The 18,375-nt window shown below is 38.3% G+C and overlaps 1 protein-coding gene across 4 annotated transcripts in view; it reads left to right on the forward strand.

The window, feature by feature from the left end:
* Positions 1–18,375, forward strand: part of LOC125463140 (ATP-binding cassette sub-family D member 2-like) — a 90,234-nt gene that overhangs the window by 35,824 nt on the left and 36,035 nt on the right. For all 4 annotated transcript variants that reach the window (XM_048553931.2, XM_048553932.2, XM_059654652.1 and 1 more), the window contains 2 exons: positions 372–466; positions 16,932–17,077. In XM_048553931.2, the coding sequence (XP_048409888.1) occupies positions 372–466; positions 16,932–17,077 (241 nt within the window). The remainder of the gene's footprint in view (positions 1–371; positions 467–16,931; positions 17,078–18,375) is intronic.

Genomic DNA, 18,375 nt, shown 5'->3' on the forward strand with positions numbered 1-18,375 from the left:
CGAGCAGGAAAGCTGACGTTTCGGGTCTGGACCCCTGTTCAGAAATGATGAGAATTGTTCTTAAAAAAAAAAAAAAAATTGGAGAGAGGTAAAGAAAAAAAATGTACTTGTGTTCACAATTATGCAAATATTCCAGAAAATAATGAAAGAGGATTTAATTGGTTGGTATATTGATAATAAGAGAACTTCAATTTGAATTCATACTGAAAGAAAAAAAATGGGTGATTAATCAGAATATTTTCAAACAAATAATTGCATAGTTTGGAAATATTGCAATGCAACGTGCATAAAAGCTAAGTCAAGTATGATCAATGACCTTTCATTCAGTGCTGTTTTGAGAAATGCTTTCATTGTTTCATTTTACCTATTAGGACAAGTTATTGACGTTGATGTAGGAATTATTTGTGAAAATGTCCCAATTATTACCCCAAATGGTGAGGTCGTCATTTCTAGATTAAACTTTAAGGTAAGCTTTCAATATAAAAACCAAGTGTATTTCACTTAATGTTGACTAGACTTTAGTATTGTATTATTGTACATTACAGCAACATATGGTGCATTATTTATAAACCTCCAACTGTAGCTTTCTACTTCATGTTTGTACAAACATTGGGATATCAATTAACCATTGCAGACTTGCTTCTCGCGTGAAGAGAGTCATAAAGTTTTTACAGCACGGAAACCCTGCAGACCATTATGTCCTGGCTGGTCATCAAATACCCATTTATTCTAATTCCATTTTCTAGCCGTTGGCCCATGATCGTGTGTGCCATGGTGCTTACAGTGTTCATCTAAGAATTTCCTCAGTGTCTTGAAGGTTCCTGTTTCAACTGTCCTTTTTTAGGGACAGTTCCAGAAACCCACGAACCCTGAGTAATTTTTCTATTCTCGAGTCCCCCTAAACTGTTCCTTACTTTAAAGTGGTGCCCCTGAGGTATTGACCCCTCTACTGAGTGGATAGATTTCTCTCTCTTTATCATGTCTATGCTCCTCAAACTTTGTACACCTCAATCAGATACCCTGTAGGCCTTCTCAACTCTAGGGAAAATACTCCTGCCTAACTGGTCTCTCCTCATTGCTGAATTTTTCCAGCCCAGGCAATATCCTGGTGAATCTCTTCTGCACCCTGTCTTGTACAGTCTCATTCTTAACACGGTGACCAGAGCTACTCCACCTGTGACTAAACTAATGTTGTATACAGCTCCATTATAACCTCATTGCTCTTGTATTAATGCCTTGATTAACAAAGACAAGTATCCCGTATGCCTTTTTAACCACCCTATCTACCTCTTCAGCTGCCTTCAATCATCTGTGGGCGTGCACAACAGGTCCTTCCAATTTTCTGCACTGCTTTGGGTATGACCATTCAATGTGTGCTCCCCACCTTATTAGTCTTTTCAAAATGCATCACCTCTCACTTTTCAAGTTTAAGTTTCATTTTCCACTGTTCAGTTTATATATATTGCATGGTTTAAGATTTTCCTTCTTGCAATTTACCACACAATCAATTCTCATGTCATTGTGAAGCAACTGATTATGCTTCCTACTTTCATGTCTAGATCATTAATGTACTCAGCAAACAGCAACAGACCTTTCACTTAGCCCATGGGATGCCAGTAGGTACAGGATTCCAGTCACACAACATCACCATTGTTTGCTTCCTGCAAGTAAATAATTTTGGATCCAATTTGCCAAATTGCAATGGATCCATTGGACTGTTAGCTTCTTAACCAGTCTGTCATGTGAAACCTTGTCACAAGTCTTACTGACATCCAAGTAGACTGCATCAACAGTGCCAGCCTCATCCATACACCTAGGCATCATTTTGAAAAGTTCTGTCAAGTTATTAGGAATAGTCTCTCCTTAAAAAGCCATGCTGACTATTCTTACCTCTCCAAATGGAGATTAATCTGTTCCTCAGTTTTTTTTATTTCAATAGTTTCCTGACCACAGATTTTGGTGTCACTGACCTGTTGTTTCTCGGTTTATCCCAACCATTCTTCTTGAATAATGGCAGCACATGAGCAGTCTTCCAGTCCTCTGGCTCCCCTCCTGTGGCCAAAGAACATATTAAAATTAATGTCAAAAATCCCTGCAATCTCCTCACTTACCTCCCACGGCAACCTGGGATAAATCTTATCTAGGTTTTGGGATGTATCCACGTTCATGCTTGATAATCTTCTAACACCTCCTGTCTTGGTATTGATTTAAATATGTAACTCATTGTAATCCTGTGATCAGAAAAAGGTATCTAAATTAAAGAATTTGTGGAAATACATTAGTAGTAATTAATAACAAAACTTTCCCTCTGTATAGCAATCAATCATACCAGTTGATGTTTTGGAAGATATCCCTGTTTTTTATGATGAAACTGCTGTAGTGAGAAAAGATTAATTCTGTTTTTACAATTAACATTGTATATTTTTGCAAGATCACTTTTTTTGAATATTTCTGTATAGTTAGTATACAAGATTGAAGCTTGTGCATGTGTAATGAAAATGTGGAAACATACACTAACAGAGACATGGCTAATGCCAACAAATGCAATCTAAATTTTGTTAAGCAGGGATGAAATACAACTGAAAAATGAGTTTGGTAAGGAAAGGGAAGTTGTAATTTTGTTAGGAAATGAAAATCTGGTCATTATTTGTTTGATATCGTGAATGTGCACTGGTAATCTCAATGTAATGGTATTAAAACATAGAGTATAATCTTCAGTTGTGATGACTTCTCAGCCTTATAGTGGGAAGACACCAAAGTGGCGAACCATCTCCCTGCAAGATGAAAGTGAACAAGCATCAGAACCTCCACTTAGAAATTAAGAGAAACAGTACCGATGAGGAGAACCCAATTTTGCTCCCTGTGGTGTATAGGCATTATAAATATAGTCAAAACATAAACACAAAGCTTTTCAGTAGGAAATGCTTTTTCAAGAGCTCTGGTTCACAAATATAGCCCCTTAAGCATTTTCAGATTTTAATCATTCCAGAGTTGGAACCATGCTATAAGTTGTTCAGAGCACGGTAGAACCTATATTCTAAAATTCATTATCTGTATCAGTTTGTCTCTACCTTCATTTGCTCTGAGGCACAACCTCAAAATCTATTTCCTTGGCCAGCTTTTGGTCACCTGCTGTAAAATCCCTTTCTGTGGCTTGGCATCAAATTTTGCTAAATTGCTCCTGCAAACATCTTGGGACATTTCATTACATTAAAAGTAATTAATTTTAATGACCCTAAAATTTACACTCTAAATGCAGGTTTTTTGAAAAAAAAAGTTCAGTCTCGGGATGTAGGCATCACTGGCTGGGCTAGTATTTGTTTCCCATCCCTAGTTGCCCTTGAGAAGGTGAAGGTGAGTTGCCTTCTGCTGTTTTTGTCCTTCATGATAGAAGCAATCTGGGTTTCAAAGGAGATAATAGGAACTGCAGAAGCTGGAGAATCCAAGATAGCAAGCTGTGGAGCTGGATGCACGCAGCAGGCCAAGCATCATCTTAGGAGCAGGAAAGCTGACGTTTCGGGCCTAGACCTTTCATCAGAAATGCTGATGAAGGGTCTAGGCCCAAAATGTCAGCTTTCCTGCTCCTAAGATGCTGCTCGGCATGTTGCGTTCATCCAGCTCCACACCTTGTTATCTGGGTTTGAAAGGAGATTTCTAAGGAGTTTTGGTGAATTTCTACAGTCCATTTTGTAGGTGGCACACGCTATTGCTGTTTCTGAGCTTAGGTGGTATGGAAATAGATTTTTATGAATGTTGCGCTAATCAAGTGGGGAGCTTTGTTCTGGATGGTGTCAGACTTCTTGAACATCTTTCCAACATGGAAAACCCATTAATTCTGATTCTGATTCTGTTTTCTGTTAAACACTCCTCAATTCCTGCTAATACATTACCCCCAATGCCACATACTCTGAATCTTTTAAGTGGCATCTTATCAAATGTCTTTTGGAAAGCCAGATATGCTACATGTATCAGTTCCTCTTTATTAACACTGCTTGTCATATCCTCAAAAAACAGTAGCAAAATTCTCAAGTGTGATTTCTGAAGTGGAAAGGATTTCCTGTCTTCTCATATGTGCTGTGATCAGGAGAAATTGAAGTTTCTTTGTTTACTTGTATTATTCACGCATATACAAGGAGAACTGCATACTTTAAAAGATAATACACGATTCATTGATCAATTAAACAAGGTTATACTGTTTCCTGCATACCAGGACTGGTACAGCTATCTAATTACATAAATTGGCACGCAACCTAATTATATTATCTAACAGCAATTTATGTTAACTACATCATTACATCACTTCTCATTCCGTATTAAGTACCCTTATATTCTGCAGTGTCTCTTAAACATCTTTGTGCCAGCTAGAAAATCATAATATACTGGTCTTAAATAGCGCTCACATCTTGTATATGAACATTGCTGTATTTTCTCCATGATTTTGCTTTTCCAAAACCATATTGACTTTGATCGTGCTGACTGGACTAGACAAGAAGTCTTTGCTACCAGCAGATCATCTACATGAAGTTGAGCCCAGAGCTGATTCCTTTTGTTTCCCCATTGATGGCCTTGCTGGATTGCACCATCCTTTGCAGTGAATAGGAGGTTTCCATTATCGCAGTGTCAACATTATTGTTACCTGTAGGAAGTATGTGCCCAAGCCCTGCTGATAGTGAGGATTTGATTTTTTTTTTGTAGACTTTTTTTTTAGATTCCCTACAGTGTGGAAACAGGCCCTTCGGCCTAACAATTCCACACTGCCCCTTGGACCATCACACCCAGACGCATGCCCCTATAACCCCCACACCCCTGAACACTATGAGCAATTTAGCATGGCCGATCCACCTAGCCTGCACATCTTTAGACTGTGGGAGGAAACCCATGCAGACGCGGGGAGAATGTGCAAACTCCGCACAGACAGTTACCCGAGGCTGGAATCGAACCCGGGTCCCTGGTGCTGTGAGGCTGCAGTGCTAACCACTGAGCCACCGTGTCACCCTGTTTCATGTATACTTTCATGTTTCCTGTTTCAATCCACTGGGAGATACTTCGACCAATGTCTCTGTTTTTTCTGTAGCAACTTCCTTTAAAACCTTTGGATACAGACCTTCCAGTTTCTGGTGAACTGTCTGCCTTTAGACGTATCAGTTTGTCAAATCAAGTTTTGTTAAATGAGGATGTTTAAATAGGTGTGAGGGCAGAGTTGGTTGGAGTGGAGTGGACTGGGTAAGGAGTTAAGCAGGAAAGATGGTTGAGGAGCAATGGCAGGTATTTAAGAAAATTGTTTGTGGCTCACAGCAAAGATATATCCCAGGGCGGAAGAACAACTTTAAGGAGGAGATAAACTAACATGGTTAACCAAGGAAGTCAATGATAGTACAAAATTGAAAGACAAGACATTTAAAAATTATGATAAACAAAAAATAGGAAGAAAATAAACTGATGGCAAATTAACAGATAATATAAAGTGGACAGTAAGGGCTCGTTTAAATGAAAAGGAAGAGAAAGGCCAAAGTGAACAAAGGCCCCTTAGAGAATGAGGCTGGGAAAATATTGGGAATTAAGAAATGGCAGAGCAGTTAAATAATTTGCATCAGTCTTTGTGATAAAGAACATTTCTAAAAGACTAAATAATCAAGGGGCTAGTAAGTATGGGAAGGGAAAATAAAGACAGTGACTGTGACTGGTAGAAAAAAGTACCATAGCATAAAAGACAATAAGTCTCAGACCTGATTGACTGCCTTCTACGACTTTGAAGGAAATAACTGCAGAGATGGTCAATGCACTGATGGAAATCTTCCAAAATTCCTTTTTGTATTGTGTAAGTTATGTGGACTGTCACAAGAATGGTCTGATCACAAGATGCAATGATGCCATTATCAGCTATTTTGGGTGGAAAACAGCTTAGTCTAACTTTGCTGCTGTAAAGTGAACATGTCCGTTATAAAGCTCCTACTACTTCACACGTGCCTCCTTTTTTCTTGGGACTTGACACAAGAAAAAACTGCCCATTGAGGTTAAAAATAGCCCTGTGATTCACTGGTCAATTAACTGACTCTTTGGAAAACAAAAAAATCATAACCCTCATTACAGATCTCTGAAGCGCTTTGATAAAAAGAAGAAAAGAAATTAAAATATTCCATCTCTGCGTGGAACCTAGTACAGTCAACAAAACAAAATATTCTCCTAAGGAAGAGGTGAGCAGTGCAGAAGAAGCTTGCCGTGTCCTCCAACTTGAAAGTATGCTTTCAATATATCCTTTATGAAGGGAAATATTTTGAATGAGGAGTTGTAGACTCCAGGGTTGGTGGTGGGGTGTTGGGTGGTGCAAGCATTTTCAGCAATACTTCATTTTAAATGAGTAGAAATGATGTAGTTCTGAAATTTTTGTGATACATTGTACTATTTTGTACTGTTGTACTGTACATTGTACTGTTTTTAAAAAAAAGTTGTCAGGGAAGTTTGGAACTGTGGCCTGTATGATCGCAGCGCAGAAAGCTGGGGCTCCTACAAGGAGAGACTGAAGTATTTTACTCTAGCTAACAAAATTGAAGCAAATAGAAGCAAGTTTCCAAAATGCATGAGGAAATAGTAGGAATCATTCAGAACTATTTTTCAATGAAACTATTGGTGATCAAAGAAGGGTTGGATTCTAATCAGCATGACAGTGAATCTATCATCCAGTTTGTAGCAATTTTGTAGAAGCTAGTGGAATTCTGAGAATTTGGAGGTAACAAGTGATTCTATCAGAAACAGACTCGTGTGGATTAAGATGTGAAACAATCCAGGAAAGATACCTGATGGAAAGAAACCTAGACATAAAACAGTAGAAATAGCAGTCATGATGGAACTAGCCAAGGAAACTCAGAACAGCTAAGCTCAAGCACATCAGTTAACAAAATGATAGCTGAGTGACGAGCACCACTGCAGATTCAAAACTGTTGTTGACATGGAAAAATGGGTCATGCAGCAGAAAGATGCTGGTGTAAACAGCCTGTATGCAGAAACTATGGTTTTTAAAAAAAAGGCACATTGAATGGATGTGTTTGAGGAAAAAGCAGGAATAGCATGCAATAAAAGTGCAGAAAACTGAAAAATAGGAAGAAAGTCTACATGGTACGAAAAGAGCATGAGAAAAACTCACTCTTAAGTCCAAAGATGCACTGTTTAAAACATAGAAGCTGTTGCTGGCAAAACCAACTGATACTGGGTCATTCCTTACTGAATGGCAATCCCGTAAGAATGGAGATGGAATGACCAAAATAAGATGTTAAAAAATCCATCTTGATTACATGGGATCTGTAACTACAATTGAAAGAGTCTGATTATGTTAATCATATGATCTTTGGCTCTGCCAGAACAGATTACTGAGCTTCACAGGTACTGGATCCATGATGCACAGAACTAGTAGCAAGATTAAAAACTGATTAGAGGACTCATTGGTGTGGCAGTTTTTTTCAGGACAAGTCTTAAATTATGCTGCATTTTGACACACAATACATCACCAAATTTAGCAACAAAACAGAAGGGGATTTGTGGAGACACAAACTGAGATTTGTTTGCTGGTATCAAATTGTTTTCCATGCAAGAAAATACGTGGAATGTGATTAGCGTATGTCCAGTGAAGAGTAATGCTGCACTCACACTAAACTTAGTACATGTGCTGTAGATTTTCACTTCAGTAAATCAGATAAACTACATGTAAACTCAGTAGCCATTTTTTCAGAATAAGCGGTGTTATGAAATGTATTTTTGTAGCTTTGTGCTGTATGTGTTCTGAGCTGCAGCTGTGGAAAGACAGTCAGCTGAAGAATTAAGACATTCAGGAAACATAGTGTTACGATGTTTGTTGCATTCAACCCATTTTTCTAATCATTCTGCTCAAAAGATGTTATTACACACCTCAGGAGCAGGTAAGACTTGAAATCAGACCTCCTGGTTCAGTGAAGTTCTGCCTAGAACAGTGCAGTGCATTGTGAAGTTTTCAACCAGTCACCCAGAGCGGCTCAACTGATCTTAAACAGTCAGTTTTAACCAATTTTTCTAAGGCAGTGGTAGCAGAAAGTTGCTATCTTCAAGCTGTTAATCAGCCAGGTACATAGGAGCAGAGACAGGAGGCTTCATCCCAAAAATCTTTTGCTGTAACTGTTAGGACCGAGGAAAATCTTGGAAGCCAGTAGGTCCACCTAAGTGTTTGAAGTAGGACTCCAGGTAAGCGCAGGGAACTGTGCGCTCAGGCGAAATCTGAGAGCCCCTATTTATAATTCAGAGTAACTGAATGTGGAGGTTATTTGTTGGAAAGAACTTGTTTAAGCCCTTGTCTGTAAAGAGTATTGTTCATATTTCGAAAATTCATGGGATGAGAGTACCCTTGGCAAGTCCAGAATTTGTTGTCTATCTGTAATTGCCCTTGAGAAGCTAGTGATGAGCTGCCTTTTGAACAACTAAAATCTGTGTAATGAGGATGTTCCTGCAGGGAATGCTTGGAAGGAATCGTAATACATTTCCATGTAACAAGAGTGTATGACTTGCAGGGTACTTGGGAGTGAAGGTTTTTTTTGGAGGTGCTATCAAAGACTCCTGTGTGAGTTACTGCATTGCACCTTGTAAATGGTATGTTTTTGCGTCCAAGGTGCAGGAGTTGAAAGTTTAAGTTGGTGAATGGAATGTCTATCTAGGTAGTTGCTTTGTTTTGAATGGTGTCAAACTTCCTGTCTTGTATTAGACTACACTCAGTCAGGCAAATGGAGAAAATTCCATTGCTCTTCTGACTTTTACTTTATACATGATTGTTGATTAGACTCTCTTGATGGGAATTGGCATTGCTGATCATGTGATCTGGATGTTACTTTGATACTTAATCATCTCAAGTCAGAATGTCTTTCAGCTATTGCTGTGTGTGGACACAAACTGAGTATGTGCAGAGTTATCAGTGGAACTGAACACTGCAATCGTTAGTGGCCTCCCAATTTCTGACCTAATAAATATAAATGTTGTGAAGGATGGAAGATCTTTGAAACTGTTGTTTATTTGGCCATTTTTCTACTTGATTAAAAATTCTGTTAACTTGTGTTGGGTGTGACTCATACCAAAGAAGATTCTAATGTTAAAATGTTATGTAATTTGGACATCAGCTGCAAATATAATCATGTCCAGTTTTCAGGAGCACTTATATTTAAATTAGCTCACAAAGGATTAGTATAATTGCAAGTTACTATTATTCCAGTCTGCTGTTGAATCTAAAGTAATTCAGTGTGTCCCTTGAATAAATATGTGTTATCATTTAGCAGCTTTAGAATTGCTGGCTAGTAGAAAAGCTAGTTATGATCAATGTAGATCTTAGAAAAGTACAAACAAATTGCAGGTAAATTCTATTTTTAGGGCAGTATTTTTAAGAAATAATCCCACAAACTTTCACCAAATATTGATGACATTAATATTCTGAATCTGTTATGTGGTTTTGATTTTAAGTCCTCCCTTTTATTTCTAACTGAGAAAATTGGAGCTCCTTTACTTTCTTTGGGGGAATAAGGAAAGAAGAAAATATCCATTTCCTTTTTTTAAATTATCTTTGTCATTACTGCAATAAAGTTTAATTTCTATCTTTTTTTTAGTTCTTTTTTTGTCTCTTTCTCCATATTTCTGATGTGGGTGCTTGGATGTTTTGAACAGATTTAATCTATACTGTATAAGAGCCATCAACTCTGCAGGATGCTTATATTGAGTTAAACTGAGGCTTCCTCTCGGATTATGCCACAAACACAAGCTACTGTAAAAGAAGCTTGTAAGATGGCACTGCCCCTATTTTATGTGCAGATAATAAAACTTCAGTTAAGTCTTGGAAAATATAAGTAAGGTAGGCAAGTCAAGCTTTTTATTTGCTTTAAATTGCTAACAGTATTTTTCAGGAAAAGATAAAGAAAGAATTTTGGTTCAGACTTTCTAGTGTTGCACACATCAGTTTTATTTCTGTTGCATTCGATTTATTTCAATGACTGTTGCGTCCTGCTTTTACTGTGGAGACTGATATTGATTATTGCAGGAAAGCTCTATTGCATCCTCTGCTGGATTTGCACAATCGCGTGTTGTGACCTTTTCCTGGCTATTAGTCACATCACAATCTAATTGCTCTTGGTATCAAGCATGAAATATTTGATGCCCTTGTTTATATTTTCTTAATAAATGTTATAAATTAAAATACCAGTAAGAACAGTGTGATGGCACAGTAGTTAGCACTGTTGCCTCATAGTGCCAGGGACTTAAGTTCGATTACAACCTTGCGTGACTCCACTTTCCTCCCATGGGTGTGTGAATTGGCCATGATAAAGAAAATTCCCCATAGTGTCCAGGAACGTAGAGGTTAGGTGGATTAGTCGTAGGTTGGAGGGGAAGGTGGGACTGGGGTGGGTGCTCTTCAGAGAGTTGGTGCAGACTCACGGGCCAAATGACCACCGTCTGTGCTGTAGGGATTCTATAATTCTGTGATTCTATGAACAGAAATTTAGTATTTTAGATGTGACTTGAGCCATCCCTTTTAAAGTTGTTCTTGATATTTTATTAGTTAAGCATTTTGCATCTCCTAAAATTACCTTACATGTTCAACCTTCTCTCAGAAACTAGCAAAGTGGCTTTGACTCCCTGAATAAACATTTTACTGACTGATATAAGTAACTTTTGCTTAAGAATAGGGCATAGTTTCTGCAACAATCCACTCCAGTGATGCTTGCAAAGTTTGCTGAACTGTTAATGTTGTAATGGATCATGCTTTGAAGTCCAGCTGGAAAAGTCCTCAGAAGAAAAGTGGGCCACATTTTGTCTGATCTAGATTGGAAAGAGGGATTTCGTCCTAGGTTGGAAGATTCATCCAATATCATCAGTTTCTGAAAAGGCACTAGAAAAGAGAAGCATCAAAATGCAATATAACTGTGTGTGTGGCAGGAACATGAAGAGGACAACTAAGGTCTGAAGTAGCTAAATTCAGCTTTTAGATGATAAGACTGAGAGACAGCACCTTAAACAAATAAGAACCAAATATCCTTGCATTGCAATCAATCATATTCACTGCCATTTCTATTTTTGGGATACTAAAGGTAGATTGGATGACTCATTTGCCAAACGCCCTGTAGCTCATATTTCAATTCCAACATTGAAACTGCTCCAAAACACCCAGCAAGTTTGCCTCCAAGGCACATGCTACACTGATTCGGAATTATATCGCTGATCTTTCACTGCCAATACATCAAAATCCTTGGAATTCCCTTCAGAACAGCATTGTGCGTGTCATGTAGCCAAAGTTCAAGAATGCAGCTCAGTGAAATGAGGGATGGCCAATAAATGTTGGCCTGGGTGTCTCGATCCCATGAATGAATTAAAAGCAAAAATGCTTAGCTGTAAATAGCACATACATGCACACTTCTGGTACAAACTACTGGACACTTGGGTGAGACGGTTAGCATGTGCACAGAGAGCATTTGGTGAAGGTGTGTAGAATAGGTAGATTGTGATGGCATTCAGTATCTAACATTGATTGTACGTTTGCATTTGCTATTTCAGAGATCTGTGATCTAGTTAATGAAATCTCTTGAACATGCAAAGCTGAATATGTGCTCAGCAGCAGGAAAGACTACCTCATCAGTGCTATTTAAAGGGATCATCAATAGCTGCAGCATATTCTTCCAACTTTGCACATACAAGTCTTGTGTTAATCTGCATTTGGTTCAGAAAATGATCAGCTCTAAGTATTAAGTGAATAACAATATAACAATGTAGAGCCGCGTGAAAATCCTCTTGTACAACTAGGTTTCTTGACTATTCAACAAAACATTTTGGCAACTCATTCACAAGCGAAAAGATTCTCTAACACTGAAGAAATCAAGGTGAAAGTAAGTTGATTTTGAATGCATAAATCATAATATGCATCCATCTTTCTACAAGTATGTTGCTTTCAGACTCAAATCATTCCTTGTGACTCAGTGGGTACCACTCTTGCTCTAAGTAGGAAGGCTTAAGTTCAAGTTCCAAATCGAGACTTGAGCACAAAAATCACGGCTGACAGTGGCGTACTGAGATAGTGCTGTAGTATTGGAGGTGTGGTCTTTTGAATGAGGAGTTAAACTCGTCTGCCCTCTCAGGTGCACGTAAAAGATGCAATGGCAAAGTTTGGAAGAAGAGCCCAAATAGTCCCTCTATCAACACCCCGAAAAGAGTATCTGCTCATTATCACATTGACTATTTCTGGAGGCTTGCTGTGAATAGCTTAGCTGTCAGTTTTCCACATTACAATAATGCCTGCACTTTAAAAATACTTCATTCACTTTAGAAATGGTTGCAATGTTCTGTGATTCTGTGGCCCATGTAAGTGGAAGCTGCACTGAAGAATAGTTCTACAGTTTAAATGGCAGCAAAGTGGTTGCTGGGGCCATTTTTGTTGCTGGAGAAAAGATTTGATGTTGGAGGCATTAATTGTAAAAGTAGGTAGAAGGAGAAATGTGGTTTTAGGGGAAGCCAGGAGGGTCTAATGATCATATTCAGAAAGAATTAGCATGAGCTTCAATGTTTTTAAGTATGACTTTTTCAAATGATCTAATTGTGGATGTAATTCAAAATTCCATTTTCAAGCTTTTCTATGTATTGTGACAAGGACTTGAAATTCAATTTGCAAATTTGTATTCATTTTAAATTAATGTTGAACAGTTAATATCTTGCAACAAACTTTGGGAGAGTCATCTAATTCTCTGTAATTCCAGTCACACCATGCTAGGATGGAGTCTTTTAACTTGAGCCACATTGTAACATTACAAGCCTTTTAAAAAGGAGCATACTCAAATAGGCTAGTATCAGATGTGGGGATCATAATACATATAATCTTGGTGAAGTCTGCCTGTCAATGCAATTGTACCCTGCAGCTGACTTTTTCTTTTGTGCGTCCAACTGCAGCAATTTGCACGGCTAGCACGGCATATGTTCAGTTTCCACTCCCTAAAGGCACCCTGCACTCTATGAAGATTAGGAATAGAGCAGCAGAGCAGAGAGAGGACTCCCTTGTTGTCGGATGCAGCATCAGAGGCCTTTAATGATGGATGTTCAGAGGAGGAGGGAGGCTTCAAAACCTTATGAAAACAGAAATCTCAGAAAACATGCCATGCGAAAGGAATAAGTGCAGGTCATGAAGATTCCAAGAGTCTGAACATGAGACTCTGGCTGCAATGCCAAATGCAGTTGAATGTTTTCTCATGTCATTAAACTCAATGAATGCATCTTCCGTACGCGCCTCCTGATAGTTATGCCACCAGCCTTTCATCTGCTTTGTGCACCACAGATACGTGATTAACTAATCACTAATCAAAGTTCATACCTAAGATTTCAAATACTTCATGTCGCCCTCACGCACCTGCCAATAATACCAATCTCACAGCCACCTTTCATAACTTGCATACCTTCAGTTATTTGACTGTGGTAGCGATATCACCAAACGCGTTGCAATTCACTCTCTGATATTGTTTCATTTCTCTTGCAGAATATGTTTGAACATAGCTGCAAAGAGCCAAGATGAATTACATGGCTGCATCATCACGTTCCGTGAAAGAGATTATGTTCTGCTTCGAGGAATAGGTATAATTGAAACCATTGCATCGAATGTAGTGAAGAACATCCAGAATGAAGTTTCACTTTTGAATCTTCTATCTGATATGAAATGTAGCTGCAGATGGTGTGGCTAAAGATTCCTTGCTTTGCAACCCTTTTTCATCCACGTTTTGCCATCTACATTTTTTCTTTCTGATACCCATGATTTGGCTCCTGACCAGCTAGTGCAGCCTTACTGTAAAAGCTAAGAGTAACACCAAATCTGGGGTGAAAGAAAACTTTCACTTGATCTGACTCTCAGAAGCTCTGACATAGACATTGCATGAATCTTGGTGGTCAGAATGGCTGGGAACAGCATATGGTGAGTCACAACACAAATCAACTACAGCGTGCTCACAAGGAAAGGATAGCACACGTGCCAGTTCCTTGCAATGCAAGGCCATGCATGAATCCTGACAGCGGTGGACTTGGATAAAATCCTCGTTCAGATAGGTAAGAATGCAGAAATGCTTGGTGTGTTGGTTCACCTGCACAGACCCTCTCGCCACGTCTTGTACATTGCCTAAGTTTTCACAGGGCTCTCATGCAGAGCCTGGAGCTCCGTCCTTACCAGATTGAAGTGATGTCCATGAGAGATTCTGCTAAATCACCCATGATGCAACATCTTTTTGCCGACATTAGTTTTCAAAGCTGCATAAGCAGAAGTCTGCCAACAACCAGATCAACAATGACGCTATTGAATGTTGCAACAGCCTCAAAGGATTAAATGGCCTCATCCTGCTCATAAGCCCAAGTAACATGGGTGTTTTGTAGTGGAAGTTCATACTGACGTAATGAAATTGTGTGTTCTTTGCAAACGCAGCTCGGCACCTGTGTCATTATGATTGCCAGTCACAGTGCTCAAAGGAGTCACTGAAATCCAGTAATTTGTGTTCCAGCAGATTACTAGCATCATTGAGTTTCCGCTCCAAGTGATGACAGCGTTTGTACTTCCATCACTGCCACTGTCATTTCTCCTGCTGTTGCGTCTCAGCCAGCCTATACTGCCAAGCCAATATGATATAGTTTGAAAGTAGTCTCAAGACCCAGAGCTGCTCAAGTCCTGTAAGGTTGACTGCGATATTAACACCTTTTCACCCACCATGCTACAGCTACTGTGGTAGGAACACTAGGCCAGGCAATGGTAAGGCAGTCACTACTGGAATGCACGTGGGTGAGTTGTTTAGTTTTGTTTGTATTATTAAACGTGTTCTTGGTTAAAGTTGAGAGTTTTCATTTGCGGTGGAACTCTGTCACAACCTTGATACACCGTGTATAGTGAACTGCGATTTCAGTTCGTATTGGTTGTCACACATTGACCAGTAGGTGGCTCTGCACCAACGTGTTAGCTCTCCCATGTGCTTTTGTAATTTTTCTTTGACTTGAAATGTGATTGCATAAGGACTTCGTTTATTTTATTGACTATTACAGTGGAAATACTCTTTATTTGAAATATAATTTGCCTGTTAATTCTTGTGTAGCATGCATTGGTTCTGATTTGCTTCATAGTAAGACCTTTAAAAAGTGGAGTTTTATTAATTTCATCATTTAGGGCTCATGCTGTAAATTTGGCTATGTTGGTTTACAATCATAACTATGTAGGAGCAAACCATATTAGCTAGCAGATTTGTTGTCTTAACATAATCTTTTACAACAGAGTAAATAAGATGTCTATTTTATTTTCAATATGCCTTTGTAATTATTTCTTTTACCCCAACTCCATCTTGTTTGCCTATTTTTCCAGGATGTTAACAATCTTTAAGTATGGAGTTCCCAATCTTGGGCACCTTGTTGCTATGATTCCACGATAGCTATTATGCCATATGTGTATTTCTAATTTTGCAATGCCATTGACTCGTCTAATTACAAATAGTGTGAGCATTTGGATAGAAAGCCCTAAACTGTGACTTTTTACGATTACTACTTAGTCTGGTTCTAATTTCTGCTGCAGTCTTGATTGTCACACTTTGATTATTGTTTATCTGTTCAGTACCTCTGCTTTTTTGTTTCTTCTGTTTTATAAATTTCTCTTCAATTGAACTCTTTCTCCACCCCTCCCTCCGCCGACCCCCAGCTAATTGAAGTCCTATCAAAATCCCTGTTCTACAATTTGCCAGCATACTGGCCCCAGCATAGTTTAAATGAAGTCCATGCCAATGGAACAGCTCTGTCTTTCCTAGTGGCATTGACACTGCCACAGGGTTTGGAACCCACTCCTCCTACACCAATCTTTAAGCAGCACATTTACCTCTAATCTTATTTATTCAAGTGAATTTTCATTTGCCTCAGGTAAGCATTCAACGATTATTAATTTTGATTCTACTTTGTAATTTAGCTACAAGATGCCCGTAATCTCCCATTAAACCTATTTCCTAGAACTATTTGTTGGTATCCATGTAGGCCATGACAAATGGTGTAATTTTTGCATTGCATATAAGAAGTTTCTTTGTGGAAATAATTGCCGTTTATGAGTCACTAATCCAAACTTAGATTTATTTCCAATTTCACAGATCGGTTCCTTTTTCAAATATCATTCACAAACCAAAGACTTAGCATATATCAGATATTTTAACTATCATGAACATATTTAGAATATTCATAAATTATGCTAACATAAATTATAATTATAGACCTTTGAGTATAGTGGTTAGGAAGTCATGTTGAGGTTGTTCAGGATGTTGGTGAGGCCAGTCCTGGAGTACTGTTTGCAGCTCTGGTCACCCTTAGAGGGTTTAGAAAAGATGTACCAGGATGTTGTCAGAAATGTGGAGCTTGAGATATAAAAATACACTAGAAAGACTTTTCTCACTGGAGCATGAGAGGTTGAGGGGACATTATTGAGGTTTATAAATCACGAGGGGAGTAGATAAGGTGAACGACACAGGTTTATTCCCCAGGTGGACAAATTCAAAATTATGGAGCATACTTTTAAGGTGAGAGGAGAAAGATTTTGAAAAGAAGTGAAGGACAACTTTTTTTTACACAGGGTGGTTCATGTGTGGAATGAATTGCAAACAAAAACGATGCAGGAATAGTTACAGCATTTAAAAGCAATTGGATAAATTCATGAATTGGAAAGGCGTGAGGTATATGGGCTGAGTGCAGGCAGGTGGGACCAGTTTGGTTGGGAATATGGTCGACATGGACTAGTTGGACCAAAGGGTCTGTTCCCATGCTCTATGGCTCTATATAATTGATTTTTTAAAATAGATTTTACATTAATTTCTGTGAATTGTGTAATATTTTAGCAGATGTATGCAATAGCTCTTGAGCAATAATTTGCAGTTGATAAACTTATTATAATTTTACAGGTTGATGAAGGTATGCATCTCCTTATTACTGGTCCAAATGGCTGCGGAAAAAGTTCTTTGTTCAGGATATTGAGTGGTTTGTGGCCGGTGTATGGAGGAGTATTGTATAAACCACCTCCTCAGCACATGTTTTATATTCCACAGAGGTGAGTAAGTTAGCTTCATTGAAACCTTTTCATATTCTTCAATGTAAATATAAACCCAGTTTTTTTCAGTCTTTTTGAGAGTTGCCAATTTGTCCCCATGTTGTCCTCTTAAATAATTCTTTCTCTGTGAGAATTAAATGAGCAGAAATTGTATGGAATTTAATACATTTAAGAATGTGACAACTTATCCTGAGATGTTTTTATGCAGGTACATTTTTCCCAAATCGGGCTATCTAAAAATCAGACGTGGTTAAAACCAGAAATTTTTATGAACTGCCATGCGTGAATTTTTACTCATTTAATAGGAATAAAATAACTTGGTGGCATGCAATGCTAGGTTGTTGCATTGGTGTGGACAATTTGTTGATTTGTGTGCAGGTCCTTTCCCACATTGATTGGTCCAAATGATACTTGACTGCACCCAACACAGCTCAATCTAAATAGCCCAACCTGATCCAACCAAAAACCAGCAAGATCCAAAATTTAATGCAGAATCTATCCCAAGGTTGCAAGTTTTGAATATATACTTCCCACCTAAATGTTGGCTTAGATTTGTCAAATGAAGTTGCTAACTGCATTAATGTGATGATGAATTTAGTATTGTAATATATGTTGAGAGAGAAGTAGCCTTCCCAGCTTAGAAACTAACAGTCATATTTTAATTCAGCTCATGTTCATTTAATGGTCTATCAGTCTTTAAATACATCCTTAAAATGGTTTAGTATTTTGTCCAACATTTTGCAATTTGGTCATTAGATGTTTTCTTCCTACATTTCCTTCAGCTCTTCTTGATTTAAATTTTGGATATGTGAAATAGCGTATTGCAGTAGGTGGTAGGGAATATACGAAATGAGACAAAAACAAGTATAAATTTATTAATGAGGATCTACTGACAGTATAAAAAACAATTGAATCAGCCATAAGCAGTCAGAAGATTCTTCCCATAAAGGAAAGGATGAAACCCAATATACTTCACATATTTTGTTCTTTATGTGCTCTTTGGTACAGATGTTACCACTTTTTCTGAATAGTTGCCTTGCAAGCATCAGAACAATGTTTGTTTGATTCTCTTGTGATTAGTATCAAAACATTCCTGTTTCAACCTAATAATGTAAAAACAAAAGGTTCCTGGATATTTGTGATCCTGTCAGTCATCAGTATTTACACGTTGCCTGTTGGGCTTAATAACAGGCATATCGATTTTATCCTTATGTTCATGGAATAATATGACTGCAGCATTGTCTAGATCCATCCCAGTAGGTCCTTTTTAGATCAGATTGTTGTTCTTTGTACTGCCC

Source organism: Stegostoma tigrinum, chromosome 25, assembly GCF_030684315.1.
Source record: "Stegostoma tigrinum isolate sSteTig4 chromosome 25, sSteTig4.hap1, whole genome shotgun sequence".
NCBI lineage: Eukaryota > Metazoa > Chordata > Chondrichthyes > Orectolobiformes > Stegostomatidae > Stegostoma > Stegostoma tigrinum.